This window comes from Castanea sativa, chromosome 9, assembly GCF_040712315.1.
Source record: "Castanea sativa cultivar Marrone di Chiusa Pesio chromosome 9, ASM4071231v1".
In the NCBI taxonomy this organism is placed as follows: domain Eukaryota; kingdom Viridiplantae; phylum Streptophyta; class Magnoliopsida; order Fagales; family Fagaceae; genus Castanea; species Castanea sativa.
The window spans coordinates 24537194-24551378 of NC_134021.1; the positions used below are offsets into that span (position 1 = coordinate 24537194).

Here is a 14185-nt window from a genome sequence, read left to right on the forward strand (position 1 = left end):
AAACATAAACATGCTACTAATACTATTCTCATTTGATGCCGACAATTTTTAATGGAAATAAAGATATTTGATGCTAATACCATCAATACACACACTATCGAACACATTATTAGATTTTTCCTTCTTCAATTATCCATGTGGTGTTTCCCTGGGACCTGAAATTCCCCTCAAACTGTGACAACTCAGTTGTTGAATAGGGCTAGTGATAACTTAATTTTTAAGACACAAATTCACGTCTTTTGTGCCATTGATCAATATATTGACTATACGCAAAAGAAAAATTCATCATTTTTTTTTTGGTCTCTATTTCTACCCATTTGTCCACCTCATTGACACATTGGACACCTATAATATCGTTTTGACATGTTTGGAGGTGCCAATGTGTCACCCACTGCTATTGCAGCCTGCCACATCAGGGGTGACAATTGCCTATGTATGATTGATAGCACCACAGTATCATTCTTTCATTCGGTGCCTTAACATAAAGAGTTACAATGATCTAACTAGGACTTGAGAAGTTCCCCTTCCATAACTGGAATTGAGTAATGAATACTTGTACTGTTGTACATCCCACAGAAACAAATGGGAAAAAACCACCAGCTGCTCAAACGTTCATATGATCTGTTTGAAGTACTCTAGTCTTCGATTCTCATACATGGGAAACAAATATGAGCTATAGTCCTTGTACGTGCATTACACACTAAGGTGTGAGTACATTATGCTTTTAATTTCACAGGATCTTAGGCAGAACATGATTCTGCTGTGCTTAATTCAGTGAATTGTAGAATAATGAAAATACAATTACAAGAAAGAGGGGAAAAGTTACAAATTAAAGAAGACAGGTTTCTCTGATTCTGTGGTAATTATTCTACGCATGAGAGTCTGGGCCTGCTGGTCTTGAGTTAAGAAGTGGCTGGAGAGCCTTCACAACAATTGTCATATTTGGCCGGAAGTCTGCCTCATACTGAACACAAAGTGCTGCAACTGCTGCCAACTGAGACAATCACATGAAAGCAAGGTAAGAACGTTAACGCTTTTCTGAAAAACAAAGCACCTTGAACTTTTGCTTAAATAACATGCCTCAAGCACATCAGTTGGATGAATTTAACGTTTGAATGTAACATGAATGCAACATGAAAGCAACATATCTCATATACAATCAAAAAAACAGTTAGAGATTATTTCAGACTATATCAAGATGAACTAAAATGGAAAAGGTACTTCGGAATACAGGCAAGTCTGTCTGCATTTCAAGATCAACTAAAGATTGCAATTGCAATGACTGTAATTAAAAGTCTGCTAACTATCCGGCCAAACTTTTGACATGCTAGCCTAGGAGGGGAGGTTATCCTAATAGTAAGTCAATACACATTTCACATCCTTAAAATACTCGTATGTTGTAAAACAATAATGTTAAAAGAGAATAATGAAGAAAACCTTAGCAATTGCCTTTGGTGGGTAGTCATTGTTCAGCTTAGGATCAACACATTGCTTCACTTTGTCCTCACTCAATCTTGGAGTTGCCTGTAGAATTAGAACACCCATCACAGACGTATATACGGTGGGCAAAAGCAACTGAAATCAAAATTTGGTAGACAATGATACTTAGACCAAACTAACAGGAAACATACCCAAGTAACAAGACTCTGCTGCCCTTTGGGCATTGTATGGTCTACTGGCTTTCGGCCTGTCAAGAGCTCTAGAAGAACAACTCCAAAGCTATAAACATCACTTTTCTGAGTTATCTGCCCTGTCATGGCGTACCTGAACAGAAAGCAATAATGTTTATTTAGAAAAAAAAAAAAAAAAAGGAAAGGCAGAATAAAGTCTTTCACTAGGGACACATAAGAAGAGTTAAGAGCAAAAATAAATGTAGGGAACTTGTAGTCTACACATAATTGGTCGGTTCAGTTCATTCAAGAAATGTTTTAATACAATCCAGATAAAGGTAATAGCTTTTCATATATTCAGGCAAAACTGTTCATCTTTTCGTATTCAACAGGAGACTTTTAAAGGAATTTAATAGTAGTTACATAAGGGTAGTAAAATCAATAGAGAGCCTAAGAGCATCCACAGCAGTGGAGCTAAAAATTTAGCAATTTAGTTCTACTAAAAGTTACTTTATCTATTTTACCTACACACATGCTGCAGCAGTGGATCTATTTTAGCTTTCAACACAATAAAATAATATAAACATCACAATAAAATAATATATCTACCACAATAAAATAATACATCTCACTACAATAAAAAACACCACAATAAAAAAGGTAATGTGAACACAAAATAAAAAATTAATTTTTTTTTTAGCTCTCATGAATAGTGCACATCTATCTATAGATGTGCACTGCAGCAATGAGCTAAAAAAATATAGATTTAGCTCCACTGCTGCATGCTTCTTTTTGGTATTTTGGTGGAACTAAAATAGCTATATAGCTATTTAGCTACATTGTTGCAAGTGCTCTAAATTAGAGTAAAGCTAAATCTTACTCTGGCGCATGGTAGCCAAATGTTCCCAAGACTCTAGTTGAATGCAGCCGAGCTGCCGTATCAGAAGACTGATTTGACAAGTTAAAATCAGCAATTTTGGTCTGAAAGTCATCAAACAGTAGGACATTGCTGGATCTGATATCGCGATGAACTATTGGAGGCTGCACCTTTTCATGCAGAAACTCAAGGCCTTTAGCTGCCCCATAGGCAATCTTAACTCTCTGATTCCAGCTTAGAGCTGGACCCGGTTCAGCACCTTGTACACCTTTCCTTCCTGCATTAGTAAACAAATTTTGTATCAAACAACATGTGAACCAAGGAAAATGGAAAATAAATAAATTTAATAATAGAAGTGGGCTTACCATGTAATATGTCATGTAAAGAACCCATTGTTGCAAACTGATATATCAAGATTCGGTTATTTGCTTCCAAACAATACCCCATCAACTCAACAAAATGCTCATGCTTAAGCCTCGAAACTGTTGATAACTGCATGAACCATTATAGCAGCGAAAGAGGTTGCATCAAAATTAAGTGCCAAACACATTGCCCTCACCAAAAAAAAATATAGAATGTCCTAAAATCTCACCTGAGCTGCAAAATCAGAATCTGGCTCTTGTGATGAACTGGTATCCAGCTTCTTTATAGCTGCAGCCTGACCATTACTTAATTTTGCATAGAATACCCGGCCATAAGAACCTTCACCTATTAAAGCTTTTGAACCAAAATTACCAGTCAACCTATATAACTCATCTAACGATAGTGCTGGTATTTCTATGGGTAATACTTGCTGTGGAGCTCCAGTTCTGACCATGTTGGAACCCCTTGGCTCTCCTCTCCCGCTGCCTGTAATTCACAGAACACAATATTTCATCATCATTCAAATATCTGAAAAGCTAAGGCCATTTACCAAAATACATGCACACGGAGAAAACGTATCTAATGTGTAAATTGACTGTTATCCATGATAGAGATCCTATTAAGAGTCACATGCTGCCTACATTACTAATAAGTTTGTAAAGTAAACATCAAGAAAAAAAAAATCCATAGGAAAGTCCAGAGTTCTAAACTTCGTCTACATTGTTCTTTTTTTCTTCTTCTTCTTTTTTTTGCAATGAAAAAGTACATAATTGTGTGAAGCATATTCATCGTAGAGCATATTAGCTAGTATAACTTATGTATAAAATAAATTTAGGCTAAAATATAATTTTCGTCCTTAACTTTGTATGAATTTTGCTTTTGTCCCCTAAACTTTACAAAGTTAATTTCCCGTATATAAACTATTGAAAAGTTACCATTTTCAATTTTCAATTATAAATGTTCATTTTTCATCTCTAAAGTCTAAACTATTGTAGAAGCTTCTGCCTTTGTACCCAAATTATTGTAAAAATCTATTTACAAAGTTGAGTGATGAAAAGATGAACTTCTTAAAGTTAATGGAAGAAAACCAAAAATCATGCAAACTTTAGGGATTGAAACAATATTTTAGCTTAAAATATATATGCTTTAGCTAAAGAAATGTACAATAAGAAACAAAAATATTTTCTTGATGCCTCGACAGCAAAGTAGAAATCATTCGGACATTTTTTTTTTTATACAAGATAGAATTTCTACTCTAGAGTAATCTAAGTGTATATGTATGTGAAGCTCCCACCTGGAGACTTGAACCCGGCCCTTGCCCCCACATCCCACAAGTATTTATACTTGTAGAGTAACCACCGCACCAAGGAGGAGCAGTGGTATTCAAACATTTTTCTTTATTGTGTAATGCAATTTTATCCTTTTGTACTAACATGGATCATTAATTTGTAATCAAACAAGCCAATGAAATTTGACAAAATAACACTAAATAGAGCTTGAAAAGGGACTGAAGCATGTTACCTCCACCATACATATTTCCCCCTCTAGGTGGTGCAGTATATTGGTGAGCTGGTGGACCATGGCTTTCTTCCTCTGCACCTCCACAGCAGAACATAATTCAACTCTTGAATGCAGCAATCTCAAAAACCCATGCAAAGCCAATGAACGTGGATTTCCAGTATCAAAACTCTTCCTATCAAAACCCATATATCAAATCATGACTCTAATATATTAAAATGGAAAAAATTATCAAAAAATGAAAACGAAAATTAGTGAAAACCCACACACAAATAAATGGAGATCCGTTTGGTTGCCAAGAAAGACCATTAAAAAAAAAAAAAAAAAAACTTGTAAAATAAATTCAATCAATTACATTTTTCTTTATTTTTCTCTAATTTTCAAAGGCTCCCCTGCTCTGTTTTAATCTCAAAGCACCAATATAAGGAAATTTCATAATGACAAAAATGCTAAACATTGCCAATGTACAGACCATATGAAAATTAAAAACATTCATGTAGATCAACATTTATTAAAAATAACAAAAGCAAAAAGAATAAGCATTTACCTGGGATCCAAAGACCAGACAAGAGGCAAGACACATAATACTAAATTGACAGAGACAGAGAGAAAGAGGAAGAGAATTAATTGTTATTTAATAATGGGAAATGTAGAAAAAGAAGAAGAATCAAGAATGAACAGAGAAAAGAGATCTGGAAACAGAGGAAGCAAAAAAAAAAAAAAAAAAAAAGATCTGTACACACCGTCTCCCTCTGATTGGTCTATGTTTTTGGGGGCAGAGGCAGATGGTTCTCTGTTCCGCGGGAAACTCGGTTTGGAGACTTAAACTGCCATAACTAACCTCTTTAGAACCTCCAATCCTACGTTAAAGTGCCCCCCACGTTGCACGTCCTATCCTATGACACCCACTTTTACTATTTTATAATTTGTTTTTTATATAAATTAAGTATATCTTACCAATAATTTTTATGCTCAGAGTTCATTGAATCAAAAATTGTCAACACACATTCTTTCTAGTACAGTGAGGTTCTAGTACTTCATATTCGTTTTTCTCATTTTGGTTGCTGGTTAATTTGTTGCACCTAATTAGCTTTCATGCAATACGTTTGTAAACCATATCAACTTTTTCAAAAAACCAAAAAACAAAAACAAACAATATCAACCTTATGTTATGTACCCACGAGCATGTTAGTTACAGTTAGGTTCCATTCAGAAGGTGCAAGGGTATGCACGTGGCAAGCTGCCATTATTAAAAAACAAACACATATGTTACAGTTTACATGTCTCCAATGCGTAGGATGCAAATTTTGTTATTAGTCCGGCTGCCTTTAAAGCATTTGTTAGTGAATCATTTAAAAAAAAAATTAATATTATTTTTATGAAAATTATAAAATGCTATAAAAAAATTTCCTAAACTAATGTCTTTAAACTTAAAGTATCCATTACCTTTTCTCTTTTATTATTATATAGTATAGGAATGAATTGAAGTTTTTTTTTTTTTTTTCCCTTTCATTCTACAAAATGTTCACTAATTAAGTAACAAGGACTAACAAACCTTAACGCGCTTTGATATAGAGAGTTGTTGCACTCTTCTTTTGGTCACTTGATTAAAACTATTTTTTCTACGGCTAGGTTTTTTTTAGCATTTTTCTTTCTCTCATACACCTAGGCAAAATAATGCTTTGGCACATATTATCAAGAGAGCAAAATATTCTTCTTCTTTAGTGCTCTCGATGGAGATTGTTCCTCCAGATCTTTATTATTATTATTATTTATCTGACTTTACCTACCATTAAAGAATAAAACTAATTGTGCATGGTTAGAGCAACTACATCAGTCGATGCAAATTTTTTTTCCATTTTACACATTTAAAACCTAATTTTTCTATTTTACACTCTCATTTTTACAAAATACTCACATCAATTTGTCTATTATATACATTTATTCAAATAAAATATTCATTTCTTTAACACTATCATCTCTCTCACAGACCCAACACAACCACACAACCACCATCATCAAGCAGCCACCATCATCAACCCATTCAACACAGCCATATGAAATCCCAAAATCCACTAATCAAACAAATAATAAAAAATAGATCAAAACCCAAAAGCCATAGATCCAATCAAAACCCAAAAGACTTGAGAGAGGATTGAAAAAAAAAATGAACCCAGACGAAGTGTCGAAGGCGTTTGTCGAGCACTACTACTGGACTTTCGATTCGAATCGACCTGCTCTGGCGAACCTATACCCGGAAGGTTCAATGCTGACCTTCGAGGGGCAGAAGATACAGGGCTCACCCAACATTCGTCGCTAAGCCCTCTGGCCCCTCTGGTGGCATGCTCGTCTTCGTCAGTGGAAATCTTCAGATTTCCTGCGAACAACATACACTCATCGAATTGTTGGATCGGAGAGGCAGATGAGAGAAAGAGAAAGTTGTGAGCAGAGTTTAGATGAGAGAGAGAGAGCTGTGATGAAATGAGAAAGAGAGAGTTGAGATGAGAGTCAGAGGAAGGAGAGAGAAAAAATAATAAAATATCAAATAGACGAGCTACACTAACTGTGCATATATGCATGGTTACTGTAGCAATTATATATAAATACACAATTTTACACCCACTGATGCGGGTGTTTTTTTTGGCCAAAATGTGTAAAATGAAGGGATTTTTGTATTTTAGAAGACTATGCACCCACTAATGTGAATGCTCTTAGTTTGATAATTGTCTAAGTGATATATATATATATATATTTATATATATTGTGGATAAATAGTGATAACCCATATCATTTTCCTATTCAATATGTCACAGTCACAACATTCTTCACAAAATATTTTAGGAAAAAAAATGCAAATTATATCGTTAAATTTGGTCAATTGTGATTTTAATCGTTTAAATTTCATTTTTGTCACCTTAGTCCTGTAAGTTTACATATGTTGTCACCATTAGTCCTTCCATCTATCCTAATGACATTTTTTTGTTAAATTCCTTAAAAAAAGACGTAGTTTAGCCCTTTATTCCTAATTTTTATATCGAAAATTTTAGTTTCAATTTTTAACTTATACAAAACTAGTTTTTTTCTTTTTTTTTTAAATAAAGAAGATTCATTCCTCTCTTGCTCTTTTCTCTCTCTTGTATCTCTAGTCTCTTTTTTAGATCAATGCATCTAGGGGGTCCTCACGATCTTGCTTGAATTCGCACTAACCGTTGAATCCTTCCCAAAGCCAAAATTAATTGCCCTCCCACAGTCATCAAATGCAGCCCACGATAAAGTGTTTGGCACTGTGCCTCAATCATCGTATGACTCCACCTTGTCACCATCGTGGCGAATCTCATCACACCTCGTAGAAACCTCTCTCTTTGATCGCTTCTTGTACGGATGGACCTTAAATCGGACTAGCTCTAACTAAACCCACCATATCTGTCATCAAAATAAAAACTAGCATGGTCGAATTTCAAAGGATTGTCGTATACATGAGGGATTGAAGAACTGAGATTTGTGGAGGCTGATCTGTATTTGATTAATGTTGATCTGAATTTGCTGAATTTTGATTTGAATATAGGGAGATTGATTTGAGCTTGTGTTTATCAAAATTTGGAAAAATAAAAAATAAAAAAATAAAAATAAAATGGGGATGTTTTGTGACAATGGCCAAAATGGTAGAACAAGCCCAAAATTCCCCTTAGGTTCATTTAAAGTTTGATTAAATGGAGAGATTCAAGCTCAAAATTCCAATATTGAATGTACAATGGCAAGTGGTGCATCTCAAGAATGAAACCATAGTGCAAAACAACAAAGGGATGGAAAATATACATAGTTCATTAAATTTGGAACTGTTTTTCACATATAACAGGAAGAGGAATTTAAGAGAGGTGGTGAGGGAGAGAGAGAAGACTTCTCGGTACCACTACTTTCACCGCTAAGTTTTAGAATATTGTAAATCTTAAGTGGTTGAGATGGTTTTTGCTCTAAAGTTGTGGTTTTAGAGACGAAACATGATTGGCCTTGTTTGATCTGATGGGGAGGTTTTTATCAAGTTTAGAATGCTCTTAAGGACTGGTCTAAGGATAATGGCTGAGGTCATGGTCCCCCGTGATATCAAACTAATAGTTAATTTGCTTTATTTAGGTAAAAGGGAGTAGTGATTTTTAGCACAATTAGGAAAAGGCCTTGACTGATTTTGATTGGGTGCCTTTTTCCCAGGCTCCTCATCTCCTTGGGAAGCTGCTCTTTGTGGCAGCCAGCAGCCCAAGATAGCTAAGGGGCCACCATGGTTAAAGATCTAAGAATAGGCTAGTCAGAACACTCAGCCATAGTAGAAAAGAGAAGTCTCTGTTTAGGTGAATATTTTGGGTATTAAGCCCATTCCATGAGTTTTAGGTACTGTAAGTGTCCTCAGCCAACTTTGCAATATGCATGACCTAGGCTCATGCAAAAGGTCCAAAAAAGGTTTACTCATACCCTCTAGATCACACTCCTTCAAATTCCATTTTATGTTGTTAGATTTTATGAGCGTGAAGAAGGAGAATATAAAGAGAAGAGAGAGAACACAAGGTTTATGTGATTTGGCCTACATCCATAGAGAGTAATCCTTGGCGACTACATCTTCACGTATTATCAATTCATTACAATGAATTCTAAGTAGGGTTTATATAGAGAGAGATAGCTAGGGTTAAACAAACATGGGCTTACAATAGAATTGGGCCTACACACATAAACCTAATACCTCTAATATATGTTATATGGGCTTGGATCATGCTTAAAATAATAAAATAAAGTAGGTTTAATTGTGATTCACGCAAAGTGAACATGACAAGCTCTCCAAACGTGAGTTCAGTTGCTATTGCAAGATAATGGTTTTCGCTTGTCATCTTTGCTTATCAACATGAATGTTCCAGTTGAAGCACAACTGACAAGAGAAGAAATATCAAGGATTGCTTGATGAAATGGCACACCAAGGTTGCCAATTGTTGAGGGATCATACTGCATGCAACGTTAGATGATTCCCATGAAAATCATGATGAGGTGGTCAATGCAATCGTGAGGGAGTCCATGGAGGCTTATGAGGTAAAACCTGTCACGATAATCAAATCATCCATTGACTACTGAGGCATTAGAGAAGGTTCGGCTCAGGGACGGAAGCAAAAATTTTAAATATTGATTTAGTCACTATTACATAATTTTACACATTTATTTTAATTTTTTTTGTATTAAATAACTATTAAATTAATTATGATGTCATTACAGTTCGACTTTAAAAACCGTGAATCCTTTTATCCTTCGATTCTTTGAAGTCTGAATGGTCCGGATTTCAAAACCATGATGCAAACATGTATTAGTAGAATTTTTTTCTCCCAATTTCAGTATCCTCATATATATATATATATATATATATATATATATATATATATATATATATATATATATATATATTTTCTTGTTAATAAAATAGATGAATGCTAGGGTTTCTTTGATATGTTTGGTTCTCTTTTGTTTGGATAGATTGTTAAGTATGTTTGTTTGGGATGAAAGATGCCATGTTGTATGCTTAGATGTATGCTCGAGTGTGTGTGAGTATAAATGCAAGTGTTGAACATGTTTTTAATAAGGTTAAGACGTAAGACACAATGATGGGAGGCCAACCTTAGGGTTGGGTGATCTTGGGTACCTAACACCTTCCTAAGAACGTACCTAAACTCCAAACTCATACTCTGGTAGTAAGATTAATGGGTCTTCCTCGAAAGGACACTATATTCATGGTTCTTAGACCATATAACTAGGTGGCGACTCCAACACTTTCCCTTAAGCGCAGAGCACCCCACAACGCCTGTTTAAGAACCATCCTTTGTTTTGGTAAAATCGTAATTTTTAGACATTGGCAATTGAAAGCAAGCTATTGGCATTAGCTTTCAAGGCTTTAAATGTATTGGACTTTGAGGTTTGGTTTCAGAATGGGTATGGTTGATCGATACTCTCCCAATCATGGTTTTAAAACCGAACCAAGAGTCGAACCGTTTTTTTCAAAATTTCCAATTCAACTCGGTTTTTGATCGGTTTTAGGGATTTTTACCAGACCTAACTTGCTCCCGGTTCCCAGTTGAACCGTTCAAACCAATCGATTTGGTCTAGTTTTAAAAAATGCTCCCAGTGGAGTCACTGCCAAATTTCCATGGCGAAAATTCGGTAGCATTTTGCCTTATTTTCGTTGCGAAAATCCGATAGTGCTTCGCCTTAGATGCATCGTAGCACACAAGACGTTATTCTCACCAAGCTTTCAACGTGAGAATATAGCAATGGGGATGCCCCATTTTCATAGCGAAAATCTAGCAAAGTTTTGCGTTTGGTGCTCTATGGCATACCTGTAGGGTTTCGCGCCTGTGTATACAGCGCGTATTGACATGCTCATGTTGAGACAAGCCAAAGCCCCCCAAAGCATCAAGCGTGTTGATGCGTATCACATACACAAGGAAACCCATTGTCATTGGGTGACATGGATCGAGACAATCACACTGTGATGATCGTGGACACAATATAACATGAATATGCACCTATGACAGTCGCCTTGAGCACATACCCACACTACAAGGTTAAGAGCTCTCTTGACTAGAGAAGGTCACTCATATAGCCACGAGAGTCCATCATACAAAGCGCACAATCACCCACATACATCATGCACAATGCTATCACGCAAAGCAAGAAAGTAAATCAGACATTGCCAACGATCCAAAGGTATGGACCAGCAAGGTACAAGAAATGTAAAACAGACATTGTCATACCCAGGGAACGCGGCCTAAGTAGAGAGCAGGAAAAGTAAAAGGGTACAAGGAAAGGGGGAAGCTGAATACATGCCCTAAAGAAGAGACTTAGAGAAAGAGAGAGAAAATCACTCTAGAGGGGCTAGGCCCCCTAATCTATTGAACATTGTCCCTTGGTGGGCTTGCATCTTCTTGCTTGCATCCTTGCCCTTTTTGCTTACGCCTAGGAGGTCACACCTTTGCTCTAAGTGTTCGTGCTCCATGCGTGTACATGTAAAGACATAAAGAAATAAGCCAGCAAATAAGCAAAGAAAGAAACAAAAGAGATAGGGAGAACATGCAAAGAACATACTAACAAAGAAACCCAAATGGGGCACACAAAGCATGCTAAGCATATAAAAGGGCAAATAGGCATGTTATCAAACAAAAGGAAGGTTGTACTAGGAGGACAAATGTAGGTTTGAATCGAGTGTCCATAGTTTTATTGGATTGGAGTATGGACGACACTCAGACTCATGCATGAACATGTAGGCAAGCGTGCAAAGATGCAAGGAGGCAAAGAAAGCCAAACGAGTGACACAAAGCAAGTAAGGTAAGCATATCAACATCGCACGGGGTGGAGAAAGGTATGTATCAAGCACACCAACACCACAAAGGTGCATCTTACAAGTGGTTACATTAAAACAAGCCCTAGGAGGGACGGATGTAACCACACTTTCCATATATATAGTGCTGGACATGTAACTTGTCTTTAGTCAAAGAATCAAAAGGTTTGATATCGAATAAATGGTCATAAAGTTATTGAAATCAATAGACAATCAATAGCTTTCTTTCTTTCTATATATATATATATAATATTAAAACCAGACATCAAAAGTCTTTTGCCAAATCTATATACTTTGTGAACAAAATAATGGTATCATAATGCTATTGAAAACAAATCAATAGCCAATAATTTACGTGGCTGAACTTTATTACAATTCCTTTCAAAAAGCTTCAAAATATATATTACAAATATTGCTATTTGTTTTGATCACTTTCCATTAAACCAAATAGTAAACACGTGTATAAATGATAACTTATTATAACATAAAATAAGTTAGCAATAGTTGTATATGTAAGTACTAATAAACCTTCCATATATGATGTTACCGTATCATATTCAAATAAGAACATTTGAATACAAAACATTTATGAAGGAAAGTATATATTTGTAATAAAACCAAATATGCTGGCAATGATAGTATTAATATCACGTTAATGTTCAGAAGTTTCCTAATTAAAAACCATTGACAATAGTTATTCAAATTCTGAATTATATTTGAATTTCAAAATTTAGCAATCAACGTATCTATCATTAAGGGATAATTGATTTCCCCAATTCACATAAATGAGTATTAAAATAAAATATGACATTTTTGTAAAAATATCCAACAACATGTGTCTTTATTTGCATGCTCACAGTATCAATTACAATTTCTCATTAATTTGATTCTTCAGTATTCTATGGTCTAATATTATAACTCCAAAATCAGCCAACTTGTGCTATTAGTGCTTAGATTTTTATTTTTTAATTATAAAAATAAGCAATGTAGCAGCCATTTGGGATTTTTCTTTTTCTTCTCTCTTTTTTTCCCCCTTTTCTTCCATTTTTGTTTTCTCTTTCCTCTGTTGCCATTCTCTTCTTCCACTAGAGTTTACTCTCTCCGTATTATGAATAATGTGGGAAATTACCCTAATAGGTTAACACTACAAGAAATCTGGGTTTAGGCGGTGTTTCTGTTAGCGGCGTTTTTATAAATGGTCTACTGTGACGTTTCAAGCTAGCGTAGCTAAATAGTGATGCTATAGTGACGTTCTGTAGAAAATGTCGCTATATCACAGATCAATAGCAGGTTTTATAAAACATCGCAGAAAATTTAGTTTTCGTGGCATTTACTTGGCTTATAGCGACGTTTTCTAAAATGTCGCTATATGCTTTCTCAAAAATTTAGTTTCCTGCACAAGGTTCCCACTTTTTTTTACTTTCCCAGAAATACTTTATAGCGACGTTCTAGAAAATGTCACTATAGTGATTAAAGAAAATGTGCTAACATGTGCAACATATGGTTGAAAAAACAAATATTAAAAAGTCGCTATAGTGATTAAAGAAAATGTGCTAGCGTATGCAATGTATGGTTGAAAAAAAAGTTTTACGAAACGTTGCTATATGTTCTAATCTTTGACCTTTCTGCTAGTGTTTTCAGTTCCCACACTTTTTTCCCTCTTTTTTTTTTTTCTTTTATCCGTGTCCCACTTCTTTGTTATTTTCTTTTCCTAACTTCACTATTCATTGTCCCATTCTTCTTTTCTTTGTTCATTGCCTCTTTTCTTTGTGACCCCACTTCAACACCACCACATATTTTTTTCCCTTCCACCCATTGCCACCGCCATAGCCACCGCGGTCGTCGTCACCCTCCACTAAGACCCACTGCCACCACGATACTCTTTTCCCTCTTTTTTGTTGTTCAAGTTTCTTTAGAGTGTAAGTCTTTATTCTTGGCTTATGGGTTTGCTTTTGTATGGTTTTTCTTTAATGGGTCATGGAGCTTTTGTGCTAATTTTTGCTATTTTTCAGTTTTGGTTGGAAAGTTATTGTTGTTCAAGTTTGTTTAGAGTGCAAGTATTTGTTTTTGGCTTATGGGTTTGCTTTGATTTGGTATTTCTTTAATGGGTTATGGAGTTTTGTGCTAATTTTTGCTATTTTTCTATTTTGGTTGGAAATTAGTAGAGAAAGTTCTTATTCAGATTTGGCTTCTTAGGAAAAAGAACTTGAGGATCAAGGGCTGAATCATTGTAAGTATTTCTTTAGAGTGTAAGCATTTGTTTTTCAATATTATACCTTCTAGCAGTGGCAAGGGATGGATCCTTATCAATAGCTAGGATGCTTCTTCTTTTTTTCAATATCTACAACAAAGTGCCTCCTATTAATTATTTATACACTAGGTGTTTTCCATGCATGTGGAAAAAGTGCCTCCTAATAATTATTTATAAACTAGGTGTTTTCCATGCATGTGGAA

General features: G+C 35.2%; 1 protein-coding gene across 1 annotated transcript; it reads right to left on the reverse strand.

Moving 5' to 3' along the window:
* Nucleotides 1-574: 574 nt before the first annotated feature.
* LOC142611053 (putative protein kinase At2g41970) lies at nucleotides 575-5088 on the reverse strand. The gene is made up of 8 exons (XM_075783066.1): nucleotides 4916-5088; nucleotides 4372-4543; nucleotides 3080-3336; nucleotides 2853-2979; nucleotides 2491-2764; nucleotides 1632-1764; nucleotides 1438-1524; nucleotides 575-994 (listed from the first exon to the last, which is right to left on the reverse strand). Exons 2-8 carry the CDS (start codon nucleotides 4463-4465, stop codon nucleotides 869-871), a joined length of 1098 nt encoding a protein of 365 aa, XP_075639181.1. The 5' UTR covers nucleotides 4466-4543; nucleotides 4916-5088; the 3' UTR covers nucleotides 575-868.
* Nucleotides 5089-14185: the final 9097 nt, after the last annotated feature.

Bases quoted from the DNA above. Each gene is read 5' to 3' on its own strand.
- LOC142611053 (XM_075783066.1), bottom strand. From the start codon at position 4,465: ATGTTCTGCTGTGGAGGTGCAGAGGAAGAAAGCCATGGTCCACCAGCT. The intron at 2,980-3,079 runs GTGAGATTTTAG...TGGTTCATGCAG, and splicing joins ATTCTGATTTTGCAGCTCAG to TTATCAACAGTTTCGAGGCT. The intron at 995-1,437 runs GTTTTCTTCATT...TGATTGTCTCAG, and splicing joins CACCAAAGGCAATTGCTAAG to TTGGCAGCAGTTGCAGCACT.